The sequence below is a fragment of the Ptychodera flava genome, chromosome 10 (assembly GCF_041260155.1).
Source record: "Ptychodera flava strain L36383 chromosome 10, AS_Pfla_20210202, whole genome shotgun sequence".
NCBI lineage: Eukaryota > Metazoa > Hemichordata > Enteropneusta > Ptychoderidae > Ptychodera > Ptychodera flava.
In genome coordinates, this window is record NC_091937.1 from 33,007,617 (window position 1) to 33,024,135 (window position 16,519).

General features: G+C 38.8%; 1 protein-coding gene across 1 annotated transcript; it reads left to right on the top strand.

The window, feature by feature from the left end:
- Positions 1–4,564: 4,564 nt before the first annotated feature.
- On the top strand, positions 4,565–14,429 carry LOC139142566 (cytochrome P450 3A9-like). The gene is made up of 12 exons (XM_070712546.1): positions 4,565–4,782; positions 6,014–6,107; positions 7,250–7,302; positions 7,843–7,939; positions 8,500–8,616; positions 9,457–9,545; positions 10,169–10,317; positions 11,038–11,171; positions 11,381–11,521; positions 12,330–12,686; positions 13,258–13,420; positions 13,926–14,429. The coding sequence occupies exons 1-11, from the start codon at positions 4,718–4,720 to the stop codon at positions 13,285–13,287; spliced, it is 1,326 nt and encodes a 441-aa protein (XP_070568647.1). The 5' UTR covers positions 4,565–4,717; the 3' UTR covers positions 13,288–13,420; positions 13,926–14,429.
- Positions 14,430–16,519: the final 2,090 nt, after the last annotated feature.

Sequence of the window (16,519 nt, forward strand, 5' to 3'; positions counted from 1 at the left end):
TTCTGTCAGTGACTCCAATACGAATACGAATACGAATACGAAAACGAATACGAAAACGAATACGAAAATAACTTCAGCATCGTCCTAAATGTTGAGTTCGAGTGTTGAAAATGTGGAGTTCGAAAGTTGAAAATGGGGAATAGCAATCCCAAATGTTGAGTTCGATAGTTGAATGTTGAGTTGTAAGCTTATAGTTGAAAATGGGGAGTTTGAATGTTGAATGTCGAGTTGTATAGTTGAAAATGGGGAGTTTGAATGTTGAATGTCGAGTTGTATAGTTGAAAATGGGGAGTTTGAATGTTGAATGTCGAGTTGTATAGTTGAAAATGGGGAGTTTGAATGTTGAATGTCGAGTTGTATAGTTGAAAGTGGGGAGTTTGAATGTTGAATGTCGAGTTGTATAGTTGAAAATGGGGAGTTAGAATATTGGCCTGATTACGCGCCATAGTCAGCGGATCCATTGAATTAATTCGTTCCCCCGGACAAGCTATATACTCTTTGAGATTTAAAAAACCTAGGCCCTGAGGGCCACCTGTAATGAATTGGATGAGAAATTTGGTAAACACAATCTGAGTGTACACATTTAACGTTGAAAAATGTTTGAGAAAACTGCTTTTGCAAAGAATATTTATATATATATATAAAAGTGTGGAATTCTGCGAGGGAGGAGAGAGTGCGCATGCCTTGCCAACAGAAAAATTTTCAAAGTTTAAAACGAGAAAAAAAATTGCATTTGCTTATTTTGATCACCTGCCACACAAGGTTCAATCGTCCATCACGTCGCAATGTGGACAAGGCAGTTCTAACGGAAGCAGTGCCGCCAGCCACACAGCGGCGAGGATTGAAACGTCAACAAGTTTTTATGTATACATATAAATTGAGCGGTGAGGATATTATGTGCCTGGAAGTTGTTTTCGAGCGTATTGAAGACACAATTAAGAAGCATTTCCGTGATTATTGACGGTGAATTTGATCAAACAAGACTATTCAATTACATGTCAAAGATCACATGAACCAGGGGACATATGTTATTGAACTCATTTTTCACTTAAAGCTCCGTATTAAAGCTGTATCTTTTGGCTATTTTTTCAGAACTTTTGTTTTGTGGTTTCCCTACACTTTCTGCATTGAATCCCTAAACTGCAATTTAATGCCAAATATTTAGCATATCAACACAACCTATATCAGTATAACCTACATTGTTATTGTTGAAAATTGTATTCAAGTCCAGACTAGAATTCATTTGTAAACAATAAACAATGATCACTATACACATACAAGCTGTGTTGACAAACGGATTAAAGTCAGACACGGTAGTTGATGTACAGAAGCAGAATACATGTAATAAAAGTATCAACGCTATTGAATTCAAGATTGTGTGGATGGCCTTTGCGTGGCAGGTGAGAAATTCTCTGTTCACTTGATATATACATGTGGACACTGTCATTAGATATTTTGGCATTTTGGTATGAATTAAGAAAGTCAATTATGTTGTTTTGGTATATTACTACACTGATAAGCCGATCAACAAAGCTTGCCGTCGACTAAAACATTAACGTCAGACGTCTGCAAGAAATGAAGAACTACAGACTGCTCCATCAAACTTCAAACATAGATGATGCCGTACATTGCACATTGCAACGACATTGAGTTGATGATTAATTTTAACACGGTATTTCACTTTTTCTTTATTAAAGGCCGGTCCAAAAAGTATGACTTGGCTCTGTGATATCACAGACAGGAATGTAACAAGATTAAAATGTGCTGTGACAACAACACTCTATGATGAAGGAGATGGTAGTACATTCTGTGAAGTTTGTTCGATTCATCTGTTGACTCTGTGCTGAGTGACATAATTTGTTCTGCTCCGAGCAGCGTGTGCTTAAATAAAACACCATACGTCGATATTCTGTGAAGTTTGTTCCTAATTGTCGTTCGCTCGTCCCTCCGTCCGTCCGTCCACCTATCCACCCTGCACCCACCCACCCATCCATCCATCCATCGGCATCCATGTCAGTCTTTCAACCCCTGCCGTAGCTAATGCAAAACAGAATTGTAGTTGTTTCCACATATACTCCAGTTTCCAATCAGAAATTAAATTTCATAAAGCAGTATCAAGTGTTCGACTTAAATTAACTTTTATCACTGATTCCAAAATTGAAGTTTTCTATCCCAAATATTAACTCCATAATCCTTCGAGTAATTAACTATTGCTACATTACTAAAGTTTAGATTCTCTGCCTTTTGAAAATACATAGTATTTGGGGGGGAAGGGGGGTTATGTCATCCTTGATAAGAAACATTACTTTGAAAAAAGTGTGTTGGTTAAGTACAACGCCACATTAAAATACTCCACAAAAGGAGATAATTCTAAAGAGACTTTTAGAACAGTCATATCTGGAAAAACAAATTTTGCTAGAGGTAATGTACTTGGTTGCCATGGCGGTTGTCATACTCACCAATTTGAAACGTGAGCATGCGTCACATCCGGGTTGCCACAGTAATTGAGTAAACGTAACTTGTAACACTGTTTTCATATTTTGCTCCGTGTATCAACGGCAGTTTCCTTACGTACTTCCTTTCGGGTTTTTAAAATAACCGCTGAGTAGGCTATTTGGTTTCTTAGTGCGGTGTGGCAGTGTGTGAAATGTACTGTCATTATATTGTTGCTGAACCTGAATCCGATTATCAACACTCAACAGTGCAGTACAGAGAAGTATACACAGGTAGCAGTTACTGTTGATAAGCTGATACCGGGCATTTCAACACGCTGTAAACAGTGTTATAGTCTATTAGCAATAGTACCTGACAAATGCAACAAAAACCTGAAAACAAATGTCTATAGAGTTACAGGCACTATGCCTTTAACTTCGGTCGCAATATTAAGCGAAGACGAAGGTCACATCGAGAACGTCGTCATAACACCGAAAGCAAATTAACTGATTTTATGCCTTACGGCTCCACTTTGGCACCAAAAAGGACGTATCTGGGAACTATTTCAACCAAGGTTAATCATCAGTCAATTTGTGGTTTGACAAATAGATATTAATCAACATATCGAATTCCCGTGGGGCGATTAATATCGCGACCAATTAAATGACTGTGAACCATCTATCACCCTTTCAAACACCATATTCCACACATTACTTGACAATCACGCAATGTTACAAACATTCGACAAACGTATGAGGATTGCGAATTTCTTTTGAGTTTTGTAGTCCTATGCTGACGGAACTTATGAGATCCAAAATATCCACAACCTGTACGAGCAATTCTGTGATTTATTCTCGAACAATTTTTGACAAATACATGCGAACTCAGATTAAGGAAGAATGCATCTCGGGGACAGATTCGGACTCAATGTTTGGCAAAGTTTTGCAATGTCAAAGTTTTTCAATATTCTTTCGGCCTACAATTTGGGGGGGGGGGGTGCTCATTTTAAAGCTTATGGACTGATTAAAGTTTTCACTGGCTTAATTTCGTAAAAATCGTGTATTGTGTTTCCCCATAGAGTTAACACAGGGATGGTGGTCATTTTGTACTTCAAATATCTGTAAATATTGGTAATTTTTTTCCTCCAGTACCAAATTTTGCACCGTGACGCTCGATTTTCGTTCTTGAATTTGAAAGAGAATTGAGCAAAATTAAGGTTTAAGGCTTTCATTTTCGAGGTGCGAACTACCTTAGTGTGAATATCAAGGAAAAATAATGTCAAATGCGAATTAAAATATCAAGATTAGGCCTGAACAAAATGTAGTGAAGAGCTATTCCTCGCCTTGCTCGAATGTAATATACCCTACAACGCTCTATTATTTAGCCCATCGATAGTAAAGGTGAAGCAGGGGATGTTGGTCTACGAGCTTCTCCTTCATTTTATGCTGTAGAGTCCGTGACATTTATAGGGAAGATCCAGTAGGCCTCTATTGCGTTGCTTCACGACTCAAAGTTTTCCAAACCACCTCCGAGCTCCACCACACCACCACCACCACCACCACCATCATCGTCCCTGGCGTTGTCGTCAACATCATTATCATCTGCGAAATCAAACTTGATATTCGATTGTTGTTTATTTGATATTAAAGTAACCAATGATCACATTAAATGTGTGCGCAATCATATATTTTATCTCCTTGTAATATTTTGGCGTGACGTGTATGTATTTCGTTTCTAAAACTTTCCAAATCGGCCCATGCAATAGGCCTATTCCAATTGTCAACCCTTTTTTCATGAAATTGTCGAAACATCAAATAGACCGTCGTTCTTTATTTCCTACGCGTTCAGGATTTCTCCTTTTTTTCTTCTTCTTTTTGTAACATTTTCATCTCTCATGCCCTACTGACCATGCCACATTTACGTATTACCCTATTTCATATCTTTTGGCGATCAACTTCGCTTGGCAGCAGAGATCTCGGTGTTTAGATTTGGAAATTTAAGAAAAATCGAAAAACATTTTAGGAACACACACAAACACAACGAAAGTTACTGCAAAGCGCCGGGGGAAAGCGTCATACTCCCGTAGTAACATCTGTATCCGGGCATTTTAGCAAACTTCGACCCCAACTCCAGAGTTCAATTACTGACCCCTTATGACCTTTGGACTATAACATCGTTGTGTGTACTCACCAATCATTTCACACTTCGGCTCCGTACGGTTCCGTGATGTGGTGGCCTCCGCTCCGTGCACTGTGAGAGACCTACCGCCACTTGGTCAGACAAGATGGATATACTTGGTTTGTCGCTAACATGGTGGTTGATTATTTTGAGCGTCCAGCTATTCTACGTGTAAGTATTATTTAAAGCTATTCTGACGACCTGTTGCAGTTCCGGGTTCTAAACAGTAAGCTTAACAGTCAGCCGCTATATTCGTGTGTGTGTGTTGTTGTTGTTGTTGTTGTTGTTGTTGTTGTTCATGACACTACGTCAGTACTGAGGCAAAGTTGTTTCCCGAGATGCAGATCACAATGGCCTATCACCGGACGTTGGAGTCTAAGTAGGCTAGTAGTCGGGATATGCAGCCAGGACATGTACTTGATAGCGATTCAACTTGTTGCATCATTGAGCTTCATTCCGTTCCTCACATGATGAATTTCTTTTTTACCCCAAGAAGAGACAGATTATTTATACACATTCACTCGCAGCTGTTGCTTACTTCTGCAAGAACCCGAATCTTTTACAACACCTTTTGCTTCTTTAAAATGTCTTTGTACCTTTTTTTGCTCACGTGCTCACACACGTGAGCAATATGTCGCAGCGATGTCTGTCTCTGTCTCCCAAAAGCCCTTGAGAAATTGTGCTTGGCAGATTTGGCAGCATGGTACACTTTTCTAAAGTTAAAAGATAGCCCGGGAGATCATCATCAAGACAATGATGACTTGTACAAAACTGATGAAGAGGATGATGATCATGTCTAGTGTTATCAGAAGATGAAGTTGATGATGATTATTTGAGGGGTGGGATGATTCATTAAACAAATAAGTTACACATTATGATTTAGGGTCAAAAATTAATACACCTACGTAACAGATAAATCGATAATATTATAAATCAATCGGTATATTTTTTTCATGCATGTTCATAACATCTTGACCGCTTCAGGAAGTCAGTACATGATGCTAAGACAGGTTGTGTAAGTCATGTAAGAGGACTAAAAAGTGTCAGCTTGGACATATTGTGTACAGGCAAATCAATCAATCAATCGATCAATTAGTCAATGAAATTATTTTTCTTACATTACAAGTGGGTGGACTGTGCTCTGTCTTCCAAAAAGTTATAAAAATTGATGGGTATATGTCTTTTGGGAAAATTATGTACATGGAGTGTCTTTTACTTCAAAAAATAATAAACGCAAAGTCACAGAACCAATTTGGAGAGTTCAGTTAACGCTTGAACTGGAAATGGACTTGACAAGAATGTGAATTCGTTTCTGACTCAAGTGTTGGCTAATGGGTAATATTAGTTGACTAGAGTTTTTGAAACCTCAAATTTCCCTTTTCATCACTTGTCATTTTATCAGGTACGGAACATGGACCTTCTCCACGTTCAGCAGTCAGGGAATACCTGGCCCAAAACCACTGCCATTGGTTGGCTCATTTTTATCCCTCATGAAAGTGAGTAGTTTAATTTTCTAGTTGAGTGACTTTATGCAAATATTCCATTCTTTCTTGAGATTTCACAATGTCAGAAAGAGTCACTTTGTCCTGTTAATTATGTTAAGATAACCTTTACTTGTACCTGTGTGAAATGGGTGTAAATAATGTGTGTGCATAATGACAATAGAGCTGTTTGCAAATAACTTTTGGTTTTCTCATTAATATCCAAAAATGAATGTTTGAATATTAATTTAAATTGTGACTTCAGATTTTGGACGGTATGATTTGCTATATTATGCAGTCAAAGTATTCCAAAGTGCAAATCTACTTGCAAGGTGACATGAAAGTAGGACAAACATTGACGAACCCACTAGTTCACACCTCAAAAATAAAAGACTGAAAATTTTGCAGAAATTTTCCTCAAGCAAACTTTCAACCATTCCTTTCAAAATCAAGGATGAAAATTGGTGATCACCTTGCAAATTTGGTACCAGAGAAACAAATTACCAAATATTAACCAATGTTTGAAATTCAAAATGGCCGCCATCCCTGTGCAATCTGTATAGAGGAAAACATAATTCATGATTTTCACCAAACTAAGCCATTGAAAACATTTCTTACTGCGAGAGCTTCAAAATAAGCCCAAACAAGTTGTAGACCAAAACAGAATTGTACTTGATATAAGAATCGGAATATCTGTCTCCGAAGCATATTTCCTACCTTGGTCATGATCTGTCCACAGATCAATAAAGATCAGGAGCTGGATCATTTATCCAATCTCTTCTTTGTATGAATTATTGCATTTCTTTTGTCATGTCTTTTTTTGTTTCCTGCTAAAGTGAAATTTAATAGCCTGTGATTTGTTGCTATCACTCCACTATGACACATTATCACACCAAATTTAACTCAACATACTTTATCATATACATGTATATTAATTATTAATTAATTATTAATTGTATTAATTATTAATTGTAATTATTAATTGTATTAATTCATTAAGAATTGTTTCTCCAATTAAACAACACCCATACAGGGTCAAAATTTAATAATCTTAATCATACAATTTTTCAGAAAAATTGCTCAAAAGTCAAGAAGTGTAGAATTTTTTCTGCGTAGAATCTACGATATTGATATCTTCCATATGATCTGACCGACAGGACTTCCCACAAAGGCTGTTAGACTATAATCAAGAATATGGAAGGGTATATGGGTGAGTAAGTGCATTAAGATATTTGAAACCTGAAAATTCTTGCCATTTTATTACAGAGCGGCATATGATAGCTAAGTGCTCAAGATATTAGGGGCTGTAGATAATTAAGACATGCATATGAAAAGTGTAAGTCATTGCATTCACAAAGGAAGTTTATCTATATTTCAATTATCCTCTGCAAATTTGTACCGAAAATGTCATGTTTACGACATGTTATGTGCTTGCAATTGTGACTCAGTAATCATCAGATTTTTATTTGCATTTCAAAATTTGCCTTTTTGGAGAGAGGGGGATATGAGACCAAAGGTAATAAGTTTGCTTGCAGTGCATGTGGTTTATTATCCACGGTCCCTCATATAAACAGAATGGCAGTCATTTCAAAGTGCATCAAACTTACCTTTAAATTTGTTCAACATGCCATAAAATTTTTAAGTGGAAAATGAGAAATTGAATTGTCTAATATTTGACAGCTTGCATTTAATCATCAGTGTAAATTTCTGGTCGTTTATTTCTTTTTCCATTTTTTGGGGTCTATTTTAGGTTTTATTCTGGCAGAAGGCCAATTCTGGTCGTATCAGATGTTGATATGTTGAAACAGATTATGGTGAAGCAGTTTAATCACTTCAACATCAGAAAGGTAATGTCACAAACTGATGAACCGGAAGTGTACTGATAGGGATGTTATCTGACAACGTAACAGTCTTTTTATCAATTCATAAAAACTGAATATTGATCTGAAATTTTGACAAGAGTGTTGGAAATTCACACCAGCAGGAGTGGCAACACTGATACTGCATTAGTATCGATTTTATGATTCAAGATGTAAAAAAATCACACACCAGGGGATCCAACCACAGGGTCAGACTGCAGCAGTAAACACACACAAAAGGATTGTCTTAATTTCTGCTGACAGCAACCTATACTATGTGTGCAATGCAATAATCTGTGACAAGCTGTTAATTGCAATCAGTGCTGTTTGTATGCATAATGATCAAAATGAATGCGAACGATTTTGTATGTTTTTAGTGAGTCTTGATTGATTTATTAATTTTTTTTAAACTTTCTTGAAAATCAATTTAGAACAAAGTTTACATGGAGAATTTAATTTTCAATTGCTCTCTGTTTGGTGTTACAACCATCTTGTATTTGTAATTATCCGGTCTTTTGACAATTATAAAATATTTTCCTTCTTTTCAGAAAACAGTGATCAAAACTGAACCCCTCACAAGTGCTATTAGTAGCCTGTCGGGGGCAGCATGGAAGTACACACGAAATGTTCTCACTCCTGCTTTCAGTGGTGCCAAGATGAGGCAGGTGAGCTGGGGTCAAAGGTCAAACATAATGTGAACGTCACCATTAAAGCCCCAGTGTCTGTGACTTTCACAATATTTTCATGAGTTTATTTCCAAACTGATGCAATGCCATGTTGTTGAACTCAGCATGATGTGTTCATCTGATTGGTATTACACTTGTTAAAAAAAACTTATAGCTATATTAAATATGTATGTGCAAAAAAAATATATGGCCTACTATATATATACTTCTTCATATGAATTCCAGATGTTAAATGCTAACTGCGTGAAATAACACAGGAGCTATGCATTCAATTGATCATTCTGCATTGGCTGACCAATGCTGTGGTAAACTTATTATTTTAGTTTGCAATTTAAAAGCACAGTTCTAATGTAGTCACTGTTAAAATGGCTTTATAGAGATTTAATTTGCCCACATTACTAATATGCAACTCCGAGGTCACAACAGGATGGATGTGTGAACATTCTCATAGCTTATATTGTTAAATAGATGTAATTTTGTGCCTTGAAGAGTAAAATTGGATATCTTGTGAGAGCAATAATCCTTCAAGCTGCAGAAACTAGGGCTTTAAAGTGAAATTGCACCATATCCTAATAAATTCCCCACTTGCCAGTTTAAAGTCACTGCTCTCCTCGCTAGTGCAGCAAGCTGAGCACATGAATCCTCTAGTCTGCAGACATTGATCACAAAATGTTTATAAGCAATTCTGCTGCCTTCTAAATAGAAAGTCATTAAAATGAATACCTTTGAAGCTTGTCAAAGAAAAAGGCAATTTTAATACCCAGAATCAATTTATAATTAAGTTTGAACCTTATAATCTGTAAAATCATTTCACTACAGATGTCCAAGACTATCAATGGCTGTGCTGACACCATGGTGGATAACTTGCAGAAGAAAGTTGATGAGGGTGCAGATGTGGATATGAAAACGTATGTACATGTATTCAGATCAAAGCTACAATTACAGAGTAGTGGTCACATGACCTTTGAAAATGAACTTACATGATCTAGGGATCCCTAGCTCTGTTTAAACTGTATCACTGAACTTAATATGAATGACTCCCTAGCTTGCTAGTGATTAATGTAAAATGCTGTCTGTGTCCAGTAACCATTTCTGTTCAATGTCAGATCAAAGGTGAAGAGATCCTGATACAGTTTTCCAAATTTTGGAACACATAGCCTACTGAAGTTCAAGCAGAAATGCTCTCAATTTCCTGCACTGTTTAAACTCTATATACACAATTATATAGCAAGAGTATTGTCATCGAAAAAACAAGAATTATATTATATCATGCTACCATGCGCCATTCTGATTGGACGAGAGCTCATTCCACCGATGCTAAGTCAAAATTCAGACTTAAAATTTTATTGCAATGTTAATATAAAATGCTTTGGAAAATACTGTCTTCTGGATTGTCTTTGGTTTAATGAATAGAATGAGTGGCTTCAGTTGCACTGCCGCATGATATTGAAAAAACATCAAAGCAGCCTCCAATCATACCGTTTAGTGTCTGTAATTTGAGAGACTTGTTAAAGTTTTCCATTTTTTTCAGAACTTTTGGTTGTTTCAGCATGGATTGCATTGCTCGCACAGCGTTCGGCCTTGAGGTGGATTCCCAGAACAATCCTGATGATCCGTTTGTGACAAACATAAAGAATGTGTTTAACTTTAACCTTTTAAATCCAGCAATACTATTGTTGAGTAAGTGAATTGACTTACAGGTTCTACTGATTGCAATGATAGGATGTTATTGACTGCAGTCTTGCTTTGAGTACTACATGTATATGATAGGAACATAATGCACTTGTGCGTGCAAGCTGAAAATGTGTGTGATATGGCGTTACATTTACAGCCCACTACTCACCCTATGACTTGTCATTGAAAATAGAGATAAGGCCAAAGTAATTAAATTCCTTGTTTTGCGTTCACTCAAAATGGGAAAAGGTACCCGTCTAAGTGGCTGAAAAACACACACAAGAAAATTAACACAATGTAATTTGATTGTAGCAAATAAAAAAATGTATAAAAATTTTATTTCAGAAAAGCTAAGCGGTTATGTCCTAAAATTTCCTATTCAAATACACTCTGTGTGTTTTTCATGAAAAGCTTGAAAACCTAAGCGGGTGGGGACGCAAAACAAAGAATTTAATTACTTTGGCCTTACATTCATTGTATGGTAAATGAAAATAGTGTTCACTGCGTACATTTGCAAAGTCTATTTCAAAGCGTCCATAACCATCCAATGGGAAAGGAAGATAGTGAAGAAAACACAGCAATATTTTTATCAGTGAAACAGATAGTTTAAAAATATGTATGTTCAGTGCATATAAAACATTCATGTTGAAAAAATTCATCTACACAAGTCACTTTTGAATACAAGAGATTCTCAACTGATACCTCGTTATGCGGTTTTTCCCCCAGTTCTTTTTCCATCATCACACAGGTTGTTAGAGATGTTTAACTTCAATATCTTCCCCAAAAAGACAATAGAGTTTTTCTCTGAAGTGACGGAGCAGGCGATGAAGTTCCGACAGAGCGAGACTGAAGACACCAAGGTAATCAATTTCAATTTATTTGGATGTCTGTCTATTGTCCAATCAGTCAACATGTTGTTTGACATTTCTTGTTATAATGTACCGGTAGTAATGTTTGGCTATAAATGACCCTACAACTCTACGGTTTAGTAAATCATTAAAATTTTAAGCAAATAGGTGGGGCATTACTCATTTTCAAAATCCTGAAATTTGGTCTATTTTTGCAATAGCATGTAGATTTCCTTCAGCTGATGATGAATGCTCACAAGGAGAATGACGCACTTGAACTTCCAGACGACGAACAACTGGCAGACAAGGACATTGGCTATTTCAAAGAACGTGGATTCACCAATCAAGAAATCCTAAGCAATGTGAGTGAAACATTAGTTGCAGATTTAAGCTTGGTTGCGATTGGTCAGTGTGGACTAAAAGTGTGAGTTGTCACCAATTAGAATTGAGTTTTCTAGATCATGTTGCAAAATACTGCAATGAGCCATCATGTGTAAAATTTGTTAATATGTTGTAACTTAATTTTTCCAATAATTTTGTTTTGTCTGTCAACTGCAAGTTCTTGTTCTACTTTCTAAAGCATGTAGAGACACATCATCCATACATGTTAAATGCACTATTATTGTTTACATTTGAATTCTTGTTAAGTCCAAAATTTTCGCTTGTCAACAATAATAAGGCTAAGTAATGAATTTTTTTAAAATTTTTATCCCCTTATACATAGATTTTGGGAAGTTGTCATGAAAAAAATATAGTGTATTTGCATGGACTTTTAATGTGTAGATTTTTGCCTGCAAATCTTTCTTTTCAAATTCGTAAAATGTACTTAAAATGCCTGTATGCTTGCAGAATAGCAAATTATAGTTTAAATAACGGAGGTGAAAGAGAACTTTCTGCTGTGATTCTTGAATGGGCACTCATATATACATTGAAACACTCAAGTAAAAAGAAACTAATTTTGTTAGTAAAATTTTCTGTGTGTGTGATTTTAAACTGTTTACCAACCTACTACATTGAGTTGACAAGCTGAATACTGTGTATTTCAACATGCTTTTGAGGATGTAGAACAAAAATTGTAGCTGACTTTAAAACAAAACTGGAAAACAACTCAAAAGTTACTGCCAGCTACTGGCTCGCTAACAGCGCCCTCATTGGTGATTTTTGTTGCAGGCTTTTCTATTCTTCACAGCTGGTTATGAGACGACAAGCAGTTGCTTAGCTTGCTCAGCGTATCTTCTCGCAGTCAATCCAGATGCACAGGACAAGCTCATCGCCGAGATTGACTCAGTCATGGAAAGCTGTGACAATCTCAGCTACACAGCGTTACAAGAAATGCCTTACCTAGACATGGTGATCAGCGAGGTACTCTGGATTTATCCGCCCGCCATTAAGACCGACAGGACTTGCACCGAGAGTTGCATCATCAGAGTGTGCACATACCAAGGACATGCATGTGATGATACCGATATATGCCATACACATGGACCCTACACACTGGCCAGATCCAGAAAAATTCATACCAGAAAGGTTAGTACAGTACCAGTCTTCATGATTGCAGCACTTTTATATATGGATTAACAGTAACTAGGGTTCAAGAAGACTCTGAAATGTAGGTTATCAACTCCTTGAGAAATCTGATTTGAATCAGTAAAATCACTTTTCAAAAGAAGGAACAGAGAGTATTTCAACGGTCAGTGTAAAGAAAACTTGCTCATCATATTCAATCTTGCAGTAATCTTTCACTGAATTCATTTTGGGAGAAAAAGAAATGAAAGACAACAATTCATTACTCTTTCCAAATGTCACAGACCGGAAGCAAAAGTGTGAATTTCTTTTCTTTTTAGTAGAAATCCTTTCATTCAAAGTATTTTCTTAACTGTATATCTGCTGTTTAGGATGCAGTTTACGACACATGGTGTTCATTAATTTTGCTCAACTCCAAGGTTTCACTCTGTTGCACTCCTTTTGCTCCACTTCAATGCATTGTTGTTTTTCCTCAGGTTTTATAACTCTGGTAACATTTCTAGTGTGGTGTTAAGTTTATTGCTTGCTTTCATCTAAATTGACTCATTTCTCTCTGTCTGTGCCCCATGATCAGGTTCACCAAGGAGGAAAAGGAAAAGCGTAACCCTTACACATGGCTGCCGTTTGGCAACGGTCCTCGCAATTGCATCGGTATGCGATTTGCATTGATGGAAGTAAAGCTGGCATTGGTCAGGGTCCTGCAGAAGTTTAAATTTGAACCTTGTGAGAAAACACAGGTATGGACATTGTTTTCTTTTGTTTGTTTACAAGTGGTAAATTTTACAAGGACATGAATCTTTAAAGGCTTGAAATTGTCACAGGAACACTCTTTCAGTGTGTTTGTTCTGTGTATCGGTAAATTGTCTAAAAGCAGGCAGCAAATGAGGTTGTGGCTTTACAACATAACATTTGTACATGGAATATGTTATATCTGTGGATAAGTTCAGTTGTCACTAATGATGAAACATTTTTAGTAATGAAAAATGTGGCCAAAAAAACAATTACAAATATTGTATTGTGTGCTCACTCATGAAATAGTATGGAGTACAGTTTGGGTAAAGAGTACGGTCACATTGTTTTATCTCAGACAATACAAGTAAAGGTTTATTTAGAATATTGACAAAAATTTATTCATGAAACGAGGATGGTATGAAAATAAATTTTTACTTTCTCTTGTGAGAACATCACCAACCACATCCACTATGATATTCCTTGTTTCTGCTATTTGCTCCACAACTCCAGATTCCACTGAAGTTTAACAAAAGAGGAATGTTTCGACAAGGAAGTGTCGTGCTGAAATTGGTGAACAGAGAGTAATCTGGTTATCAAGACGGGTCATCGTTCTCTGGCTGAACATTGCAGTATTGAGCGGTGGATTGAGGGCTCCCTTCACTTCGAGGCAATAGAAAGTGCGCCCTCAACCTTGTTTTTGAAACAAGCTACAAACAGGATTTGATATATACAAAGACTTTCATGATGCAAAAATATATACCATACAGTTACAAATTTGGTGTCTTTTAGCATTAGCTTTGCCCATGTTGTAATATTCTAAAATTTTACAACATTCTTCAGGGTTTTGAAATCATGGAAACATACCATTCATCATGTTGACAGATAGGCAGATGAAAAGTGAACAAATTTGTATTTGCTATCTGACAAGTAAATGGTACATTCTACTGAGGAAGTGGATCATATAACAAACTCAGAACCTCAGAACTACAGTAAAATAAAGCTTTCTGGTGCTATTATCAGAGTTTATGATTAAAAGAGTATATTTCAGTTTTGATCAGTGATAGACAATGCCCCAACAATTGTAACTTTTTCTTTGAAATCAAACATGACTTTTTATCATCATTGATACATAATTTTAACAAAATGTACATATCATTTATATTCATATGTATCACATATTTATATTCTACTGAAGAAGTAAAAGGAATCTTGTGTTAGGCCTTTAAAAAGTCAGTGCTCCAACCTAAGGTGAACTGTTTGTAACTTTGTGTGGCATTGTGTCGCCATGCAAAATGTGACGATATTGACGGTAGGCTGCCGTTGAGGGCTTCTTTCCTAGTTTCGATTCAGAATAGTCTTCTCTGTACTCTCATTCTAATAAATGAATTACGTTCCACTCCATTCATTCATTAATGATGGATCAGCCAGAGGGCAGCTATTGTTTCGCCATGCAAAATGTAACGATATCGACAGTAGGCTGCCGTTGAGGGCTTCTTTCCTAATTTCGATTCTGAATTATCTGTATTCAATTGTGATAGAACAGCATATAAGAAGGGCAAAACGTAGATGGATGTAAGTGTAAGCTGATGGGTAAAAACATTTGTTACATTAAGGCTGGATTTGTCGGAAATGAAGGTTGAATTACAAGAGCCTTGTGTTTCAAGTAATATTTCTTTTTTATACGTGTGAGAAAGTAGTCCGGCTACGGCAACAACGTTTCCATATAACTGTTCCACATTGACAGCAGAGGGATTGCGTGCACGAAAGTACCCATGTCTGTCCCTAAATATGCCCTGGAAAAAGCCCTCCCACTGTAAATCGTGACTGAAGTGAACTGTAGACATGGTAGAGTCATTGTTATGGAAACGGGGTGGTGATACTTCCCTGAACCACAATGGGAACAACTCAAGGCCTGCCGCGTGCATGCATCGGGCAACAGGTTGTCCCACGGTCCCTCCACTGGAGGGACCGTGGTTGTCCATGCAGGAGTTGGCAGTTCTCGATCACGAGGAACATATTTCTCCAAAAATTTAAATCTTTGTGATTTATCTTCAATGAACAAAAACAGGCCGATTGTTTTGCTATTTGCGAACTGAATTGGTGAACCAAGCGCAAATGAAAATGTCCATAGTCGATCTATTCTTCATCATTGACTCGAGATAAAATTATAGACTTTTAACAAACCATATATGAGCACACGGTTCATCGACTTGGAAGTCAAAATTAAATGCCGTCGGCAGGTAAGAATGTTCTATCGTCACATAAAATTTTGACGCGAATAAGCTCCACGTCTTTGTTTTTAAGTGTCGACTTTGATCCACAGGTGCCCATTAGTGCGTGTCTTGATAACCCAAATCACCGTGATCTCTAATGGCTTGGTCTTCCCTAGCTGTGGGTCTATAGCTGTGGTGTTTTCGGACGGAATTTCTGCCTTCTACAAGCTGGTTTTGACCTTATGTTTTTTAACCCCGCAATCACAACGTAAAAATCAAGAGTCAAAACCAGCCCGTAAAAGGCAAAGCAGAAATCCCGTCCGAAAACACCACAGCTAATTTTTCCTTCGAAGATGTTAAACCAAATTAACAGAAAATGAATTCCCCCCCCCCCCCCCCCCCCCCCCCCCCCCCCCCCCCCCCCCCCCCCCCCCCCCCCCCCCCCCCCCCCCCCCCCCCCCCCCCCCCCCCCCCCCCCCCCCCCCCCCCCCCCCCCCCCCCCCCCCCCCCCCCCTCCCCCCCCCCCCCCCCCCCCCCCCCCCCCCCCCCCCCCCCCCCCCCCCCCCCCCCCCCCCCCCCCCCCCCCCCCCCCCCCCCCCCCCCCCCCACCCCCCCCCCCCCCCCCCCCCCCCCCCCCCCCCCCCCCCCCCCCCCCCCCCCCCCCCCCCCCCCCCCCCCACCCCCCCCCCCCCCCCCCCCCCCCCCCCCCCCCCCCCCCCCCCCCCCCCCCCCCCCCCCCCCCCCCCCCCCCCCCCCCCCCCCCCCCCCCCCCCCCCCCCCCCCCCCCCCCCCCCCCCCCCCCCCCCCCCCCCCCCCCCCCCCCCCCCCCCCCCCCCCCCCCCCCCCCCCCCCCCCCCCCCCCCCCCCCCCCCCCCCCCCCCCCCCCCCCCC